General features: G+C 39.3%; 1 protein-coding gene across 1 annotated transcript in view; it reads left to right on the top strand.

The window, feature by feature from the left end:
* Nucleotides 1-8,008: 8,008 nt before the first annotated feature.
* LOC133539512 (sodium/hydrogen exchanger 3-like) overlaps nt 8,009-9,662 on the top strand; it is a 23,149-nt gene continuing 21,495 nt past the window's right edge. Inside the window, exon 1 of the mRNA XM_061881493.1 lies at nt 8,009-8,303. Within this exon, the coding sequence (XP_061737477.1) occupies nt 8,087-8,303 (217 nt within the window). The 5' untranslated portion in view covers nt 8,009-8,086. The remainder of the gene's footprint in view (nt 8,304-9,662) is intronic.

Genomic DNA, 9,662 nt, shown 5'->3' with positions numbered 1-9,662 from the left:
TCACATTTACAACTTTTGTATGTCCTGGATTGGCTCTGCCTTTTGTTTCACTGTGCAACATTGAGACCCACAATACACACTTACTCTTAGGATGAGCTCATTAAAGTGTCAAAAGTCAGAAATTCATTTTTTTAAACCTTTTTCAACATTTAAAATACTTGAACAACTTCAGATCTATCTATTGATATGCAATTTTTGTTCTTTCTGTATATATGTTTTTAATGTTATAAAGCCTTTTTCTAAAGCATCCATCCATCCATCATCTTCCGCTTATCTGAGGTCAGGTCGCGGGGGCAGCAGCCTAAGCAGGGAAGCCCAGACTTCCCTCTCCCCAGCCACTTTGTCTAGCTCTTCCCGGGGGGATCCCGAGGCGTTCCCAGGCCAGCCGGGAGACATAGTCTTCCCAACGTGTCCTGGGTCTTCCCCGTGGCCTCTTACCGGTTGGACGTGCCCTAAACACCTCCCTAGGGAGGCGTTCGGGTGGCATCCTGACCAGATGCCCGAACCACCTCATCTGGCTCCTCTCCATGTGGAGGAGCAGCAGCTTTACTTTGAGTTCCTCCCGGATGGCAGAGCTTCTCACCCTATCTCTAAGGGAGAGACCCAAACTCATTTGGGCCGCTTGTACCCGTGATCTTATCCTTTCGGTCATGACCCAAAGCTCATGACCATAGGTGAGGATGGGAACGTAGATCGACCGGTAAATTGAGAGCTTTGCCTTCCGGCTCAGCTCCTTCTTCACCACAACGGATCGAGACAGTGTCCGCATTACTGAAGACGCCGCACCGATCCGCCTGTCGATCTCACCATCCACTCTTCCCCCACTCGTGAACAAGACTCCTAGGTACTTGAACTCCTCCACTTGGGGCAGGGTCTCCTCCCCAACCCGGAGATGGCACTCCACCCTTTTCCGGGCGAGAACCATGGACTCAGACTTGGAGGTGCTGATTCTCATTCCGGTCGCTTCACACTTTTCTAAAGCAGTGGTTCTCAAATGGGGGCACGCGTACCCCTGGGGGTACTTGAAGGAATGCCAAGGCGTACGTGATCCATCCATCCATTTTCTACCGCTTATTCCCTTTTGGGGTCGCGGGGGGCGCTGGCGCCTATCTCAGCTACAATTGGGCAGAAGGCGGGGTACACCCTGGACAAGTCGCCACCTCATCACAGGGCCAACACAGATAGACAGACAACATTCACACACTAGGGACCATTTAGTGTTGCCAATCAACCTATCCCCAGGTGCATGTCTTTGGAAGTGGGAGGAAGCCAGAGTACCCGGAGGGAACCAACGCATTCACAAGGAGGACATATAAACTCCACACAGAAAGATCCCGAGCCTGGGATTGAACCCAGGACTGCAGGACCTTCGTATTGTGAGGCAGACGCACTAACCCCTCTTCCACCGTGAAGCCGGGGTATGTGAGATTTTTCAAAAATATTCAAACGCCTCGGGATCCCTCGGGAAGAGCTGGACGAAGTGGCTGGGGAGAGGGAAGTCTGGGCTTCCCTGCTTAGGCTGCTGCCCCCGAGACCCAACCGCAGACAAGCGGAAGAAGATGGATGCATTCTAAAAATAGCAACAATTCAAAAATCTTTTATAAATATATTTATTGAATTATACTTCAACAAAATATGAACGAAAGTTGATAAAGTGTGAAAAGAAATGCAACAATGCAATATTCAGTGTTGACGGCTTGATTTTTTGTGGACATGTTCCATAAATATTGATGTTAAAGATTTATGTTTTTGTGAAGAAATGTTTAGAAGTAAGTTGATGAATCCAGATGGATCTCTATTACAATCCCCAAAGAGGGCACTTTAAGTTGATGATTACTTCTATGTGGAGAAATATGCATTTAGAATTGAATCACTTGTTTATTTTTCAACAAGTTTTTTATATCTATATATTTTTTATATTTTTATATCTTTTTTTCCAAATAGTTGAAGAAAGACCACTACAAATGAGCAATATTTTGCACTGTTATACAACTTAATAAATCACAAACTGATGACATAGTGCTGTATTTTACTTCTTTATCTCTTTTTTTCAACCAAAAATGCTTTGCTCTGATTAGGGGGTACTTGAATTAAAAACATGTTCACAGGGGGTACATCACTGAAAAAAGGTTGAGAACCACTGGTCTGAAGGATTTGTGAAGTTGGCACGTTTTGTAAATGGTAAATAAAAACAGAATACAATGATTTGCAAATCCTTTTTAACTTATATTCAATTAAATAGACTGTAAAGACAAGATATTCAATATTCCAACTGAGAATGTATTTTTATTTTTTTTGCAAATAATCATTAACTTAGATTTTAATGGCAGCAACAAATTGCAAAATAGTTGTCACAGGGGCATTTTTACCAGTGTGTTACATGGCCTTTCCTTTTAACAACACTGAGTAAACGTTTGGGAACTGAGGAGACACATTTTTGAAGCTTTTCAGGTGGAATTCTTTCCCATTCTTGCTTGATGTACAGCTTAAGTTGTTCAACAGTCCGGGGTCTCTGTTGTGGTATTTTACGCTTCATAATGCACCACACATTTTCCATGGGAGACAGGTCTGGACTACAGGCAGGCCAGGAAAGTACCCACACTCTTTTACTACAAAGACACGCTGTTGTAATACGTGCTGAATGTGGCTTGGCATTGTCTTGCTGAAATAAGCAGGGGCGTCCATGAAAAAGACGGCGCTTAGATGGCAGCATATGTTGTTCCAAAACCTGTATGTACCTTTCAGCATTAATGGTGCCTTCACAGATGTGTAAGTTACCCATGCCTTGGCCACTAATGCACCTCCACTAATGCGGCATAGCTCGGTTGGTAGAGTGGCCGTGCCAGCAACTTGAGGGTTGCAGGTTTGATTCCCGCTTCCACCATTCTAGTCACTGCCGCTGTGTCCTTGGGCAAGACACTTTACCCACCTGCTCCCAGTGCCACCCACACTGCTTTAAATGTAACTTAGATATTGGGTTTCACTATGTAAAGCGCTTTGAGTCACTAGAGAAAAGCGCTATATAAATATAATTCACTCCACTTCACACTCCATACCATCACACATGCTGCCTTTTCAACTTTGCACCTCTAACAGTCCGGATGGTTATTTTCCTCGACGTCCACAGTTTGTGAAAACTATTTGAAATGTGGACTCGTCAGACCACAGAACACTTTTCCATTTTGCATCAGTCCAACGAAGATAACAGCACGCAGACGAAGCAGAAACAAGAAAATCACAAGGCCCAGCACATTCCGTCACATATTGTGCGTACTGGACCTCCATCCATCCATTTTCTACCGCTTATTCCCTTTTGGGGTCGCGGGGGGGCGCTGGCGCCTATCTCAGCTACAATCGGGCGGAAGGCGGGGTACACCCTGGACAAGTCGCCACCTCATCGCATGCGTACTGGACCTGCTTTGCATAATATATGTGACCACTCCTTTTAGAGGCGGCCTCAGTGATGTTGACTATGGAACTCCTGAATAAATATAGGGATGCGGGAGCTGAACCTTAAGAGTGTAGGGCAAGACTGTGACTAAGTGTGCAGCTCCATGCGTTCTCCTCATGAGCTAAATTAAACTCTGTCTCTGCATGGTTCCTTGATTCTGGTATGTTTAATAAATGTCATCAGTGTTTGAACCTGACACCCTGGGATAGATTTACTCTTATTTATCCCACAATGGGGAAATGACCTTGTTGCAGTGCAGGTTTTTACATATTCTGTAGCAACAGAAGTAAAGCATAATGAAAAACAAACAAATAGCAATAAATACTACATATTGCTCACTAATAAGAATAGACAGAATATAAAATACAACAAACAAACACTAACATTTGTATCACTACTCCCCATTGGAATGCTAACTAGTATCACATGTACTTCATTGTGATTTGTATCGCTTGTTTGTTTCTCTCTATGTTTGGATCTTGAGAGGGAGACAGTGCCTTCCGGCTAGAAAGAATCAGGAGATTCGCTCCATGAAGCCACATGGCTTTTATTCTTCCTGTTAGCTTTTCATTACAAACACCACACTTTCTTGCTCTAAAGGGAATGTAGCCATACCAACACAATCCTTATCTGTGTCTCAGAAACTACCCATTTGTTTGTCCAATGTTTTTTTTTTTACCATATTCTAATAAGGATATAAATTTGAGTTCGAGATGTTACCTCAGTAGAAGAATTTAAGTCTCATCTTAAAACTCATTTGTATACTCTAGGCTTTAAATAGACCCCCTTTTTAGACCAGTTGATCTGCCGTTTCTTTTATTTTTCTCCCGTCCCCCTCGCCCTTGTAGACGGGGGGGGGGGGGGGACGACCCAGGATGGACCACATGTTTGTGTATCTGTTGGGGACATCTCTGTGCTGCTGATCTGCCTCCGCTTTGGATGGTTTCCTGCTGGCTCCACTATGGATGGGACTCACACTACTATATTAAATCCACTTTGGACTGGACTCTCACCGTTATATTAGATCCAGTATGGATTGGACTTTCCTTAATATCATGTTAGACCCGCTCGACATCCTTTGCTTTCGGTCCCTTGGTGTAGGCTCAACCGAGTATGTCGTGGTTTGTGCAGCCATTTGAGACACTTGTGATTTAGGGCTGTATAAATAAACATTGATTGATTGAAATATTAAAGACAGGCCTTAATCACTGACGACAGGAAAAAAAAAATAAAAAAATTTATAACTTACACTAAAAAGTCAAGTAAAATACTGTATGATTAAAAAAAGGAAAATACCGTATAAGTCGCAGTTTTTTTCATAGTTGTAAATTATACTCAGGAGCGACTTATGTGTGAAATTATTAACACATTACCGTAAAATATCAAATAATATTATTGAGCTCATTGACGTAAGAGACTAGACGTATAAGATTTCATGGGATTTATGGATTAGGAGTGAGAGATAGTTTGGTAAAGGTATAGCATGTTCTATATGTTATAATTATTTGAATGACTCTTACCATAATATGTTAGCTTAACATAGCAGTTGCTTATTTATGCCTCATATAACCTACACTTATTCAGCCTGTTCTTCACTATTCTTGATTTATTTTATATTGCCTTTCAAATGTCTATTCTTAGTGTTGGATTTTATCAAATAAATTTCCCCCAAAAATGCGACTTATACTGCAGTGCGACTTATATGTTTTTTTCCCCATCTTTATTATGCATTTTCGGCAGGTGCGACTTATACTCTGGAGCGACTTAAACTCCGAAAACTACGGTACAATAAATAATAAAAAATATATTATATGTATATTTTTTAAAACAAACATTGTATAACACACAAATACATGCTGGCTATAAAGAGCATTAAATTGTGAAATAATAATACAAATGGATTAAATCAGGATAGATCCGGGGTCACCAAACTACGGCCCGCGGGCCACATACGGACCGCCAGCGTCCAAAATCTGGCCCACAGGAGTATTTTTTAAATTATAATATTTTGTGTAGTATTTGTCCTTTCTTGCCCATCCATTAATTCATTTTCTACCACTTGTTACTGTTAGAGTCTCCTAGCCGCTCAGGCAAATCATGAAGTCTAAAATGCATTTTCCCATCAATAAGGTGACATCATCACGCTCGTGCCGCAGCGTCACAAGCGCTCTTACAAATAGTGCACGAGGGGAAAAAATGGCGAAATTGTTGGGGAAACGTAAAATATATTCCGAGTGTGGAGTTTTTAAATATCAGTGGACATGTGACTTTTTTTTGTTCAGCGTAAGAAGGCAGTTTATCTAATCTGCGGAGACATATATATATATATATATATATATATATATATTATATATATACATATCTATATATATATCCATATCTATATATTTACACACACACACATATACATATGTGTGTATATATATGTATATGTATATATATATATATATATATATATAGTTTTATGCCCTTTTTGATCAAAAATCGGTTAATTATGGCAAAAACATAAAATGTGCAGTATTTTCATTATTATTTTTTGAGCAATTACATAATCTCACTAACATTTTTGGGGATCCAAAAGGGCCCCACTAATTGAAGTGTTAACTCAAATTTATGTCAACTTAAGTGCTATTCGTTGATCATAAATTGTTGTTTTTTATTGTTTCATGACATTTTTGTCAAAGAATATTTTGTTTTTTGTATGGCGAACACACACAATGTGTAATATTTTACCTAAAAAGATTTCAAAGTGGAATATTTGATGTGAAGTAATTGGAGCCTAAAGTAGGTCAATGATTTATAAGAACTTTGATTTGGACTCATTATTATTTTGGAGTAATGACAGTTTTAAAGAAAAAAAACATCTGCATTGTAGCTTTTTTGTTATTAGTCAATATTGCAACTTTGACCTTGTTACATTTTACCTACTTATTAATTTATTCAACATCTTATAGATTTTAATAGTATAGATAGAATGTGCCGCTGGCTGTTAAACAATTATCTGCGGGCCACACTTTGGACACACTGATTTAAACCTTAATCTCTAACAGTTTGGACCAAGGGTGTCCAAACGTTTTCCACTGAGGGCCACAAACTGAAAAAAATCCAAAGATAAAAGGGACTATTTTACAAAAAATTAAAATTTCAAAACCAATACAATATATGGATATTTTTTTCACAATAGGGCTCCTGTCAAGTTTGGTTGTGGGACCCGCAAGGGTCTCAGTCAGAATGTTTTTTTTCTTTTTAAATTCGAGATATTATAAATCTGCGATGAAGTGGGGACTTGTCCAGGGTGTACAAAGCTGAGATAGGCACCAGCGCCCCTCACGACCCCAAAGGGAATAAGCGGTAGAAAATGGATGGATATTATAAACATTTGTTTTTCTCATTCAATGCTTAAATCTCTAGGCCAACTTTAGGTTCATCAATTGATATAACGTTTGTTTTTACTGTTAAATGACATTTTTGATCAAAACTCTGTTTATTATGGCAAAAACATAAAATGTGCAATATTTTACATTGATTTAAATTTATTATCATTTTTGAGCAATTACATAATCTCATTTTTGGGGATCCAAAAGGGTCCCACTAATAAAAGTGTTAAAAATAAGACTTATTTCTTACACTTTTAACATTTCAATCCCTACGTCAACTTAAGTGCTATCCGTCGATCATAAGTTGTTGTTTTTTATTGTTTTATGCCCCCAAAATTTTTGTTTTTTTTATATGGTGAACACACATCATAGGTCCCCTATACAAATTTCAGAGTAGAATATTTAATGTGAAGTATTTGGAGCCTAAAATACATCAATGATTCATAAGAACTTTACTTTGGATTCACCACTATTTTTGAGTAATGACAGTTTTACAGGGGGAAAAAACAGTCTGCATTGTAGCTTTCATGTTATTATTCAGTATTTCAACTTTGTCCTGGTTGCATTCTACCTGTTTGGTATTGTATTCAAAGTCTTATTGTTTTTTTAATAGTATTTGTAGAATGTGTTAAAAACTTGGCTAGGATGTAAACCTTCATCGCAAACTGACAGGAATGTCACTGTGGTGCGTGTCTCTTCATGGCCACATGAGGGCGCTGTTTCACCAATGGCGACTGCAGCTGAATTTATTTGAAGGTAAAACCGCGTTCAAAATGTACTCTACACTGTCCGTGGTCATATTTCACTGTAACATATGGTGTGAGAATATGTAATAATTATCATTAAAATATCATTTTAAGATTATGGTACGTAGTTTGTCGTTTCTCCGTCCGTGTACTCCCTTAATTGGACTTTGTGCCTTTCTCAAAACGTGTTTTAAGTGGTTCTTACAGGCGGGGGAGTATGATTATGTTTTATGAAGTATTAAATAACATTATTATTGTGTTTTTAATGAAGTATTAATTAAGCTTCGTCATTGTCGTTTGGACCAAAGAAAGCTGGCAGCGGCACTTCCGGTTCCGTCAATAGCGTGACGTCATCCCTCACGCGTCAAAGAGCTTTAATACATATAAAAGGATTTTAGAGTCACGGGAAGAAAAATTAAAAAAAGGAAGTTGAAAGCAGATAAATAGCCATGCTGAGTCAAGAAGGAACAAGGAGACTTAGGACTTGTCTCTTGTTGTAAAGTGTTTTACTGATGCAACAATGTGGATGCACACACATCTGGATGCTGGCTTCAATGTTGCTGATGTTGACCACCAGGCTGGCTGGGGGTGACACCATCAAGTCTGCACAATCTACCAACGCCACAAATGACCATGAAAGGGCGCATATTGTGTCCTTTATGTGGGAGCATGTGCATACCCCTTATACGGTGGCATCATTGGTACTTTTGGCTTTTTTGGCTAAACTAGGTATGTATACTTTTGCTACTCAATACATATTGCCGTTGGAAATGCATCAAGATGGATGAGGAAAGAGTAGAAAAGCAGATATTTGTGGCACGACGACTATGTTACGTATTTACAGTGCAGGCCAAAAGTTTGGACATAATGCGTTTTCTTTATTTTCATGACTATTTACATTGTAGATTGTCACTGAAGGCATCATAACTATGAACACGTGGAGTTATGTACATAACAAAAAAAAAAAGGTGAAATTACTGAAAACATGTTTTATATTTTAGTTTCTTCAAAATAGCCACCCTTTGCACACTTTTGGCATTCTCTCCATGAGCTTCAAGCACACCTGTGAAGTGAAAACCATTTGAAGCTCATGGAGAGAATGCCTAGAATGTGCAAAGCAGTAAGCAAAATAAAGGCCGGGTGGCTAGATAGATAGATAGATAGTACTTTATTGATTCCTTCAGGAAAATTAAAATTCCAGCAGCAGTGTACAGAGTTGAGATCAATTTAAATAAAAGTAAAAAGTAAATAATGGGGGTTTAAATGGAAACAAAATAGAGAAATATTACAATAAGAATAAAGACTAAAAAGCAACAATGGGAATAAAAATATAACAGTAAAATAAGACTATAACAAGACAAAGTAGGGAGTAGTGACCATGTTATGAAAACGTATTGCACTGTTATTGTTTTGCATCCCCTGTCATCCTAGTACCCCCTGCCCCCCGCCCCAGAGAGGAGTTGTAATGGCGTGTGGGACAAAGGAGTTTTTGAGTCTATTAGTCCTGCACTTGGGATGAAGCAGTCTAGAACTAAACAGGCTCCTCTGGCTACTGATAACACTATGCAGAGGGTGACTGGCATCATCCAGGATGCTCACTAGTTTCTCAACAGTCTTCTTCTCTGCCACCGTCACCAGTGAGTCCAGTTTCATTCCCATTTTGAAGAAACTACAATATAAAACATGTTTTCAGTTATTTCACCCTTTTTTTTTGTTAAGTACATAACTCCACATGTTCATTCATAGTTTTGATGCCTTCAATGACAATTTGTTAAGTACATAACTCCACGTGTTCATTCATAGTTTTGATGCCTTCAGTTACAATCTACAGCATGGGAGTCAAACTCTGGCCCACCGTGTAATTTAACTTGGCCCTTGAGGCAATATCAAATTAACATTTGTGTTGGTCCGCCGGTATTATACGTAACACCACATTCACCACTAATAGTCATACTTGCCAACCCTACTGAGAAACTCCCGAAGTTCAGTGCTCCTCCCAAGAATCTCACGGGGCAACCATTCTCCTGAATTTCTACCGATTTCCACCCGGACAACAATGTTGGGGTCGTGCCTTAAAGCGTTCTCTAC

Source organism: Nerophis ophidion, linkage group LG21, assembly GCF_033978795.1.
Source record: "Nerophis ophidion isolate RoL-2023_Sa linkage group LG21, RoL_Noph_v1.0, whole genome shotgun sequence".
Lineage (NCBI taxonomy): Eukaryota > Metazoa > Chordata > Actinopteri > Syngnathiformes > Syngnathidae > Nerophis > Nerophis ophidion.
Note: the sequence above shows the minus strand (reverse complement) of the source record. Positions and strands in the feature narration are given on the sequence as shown.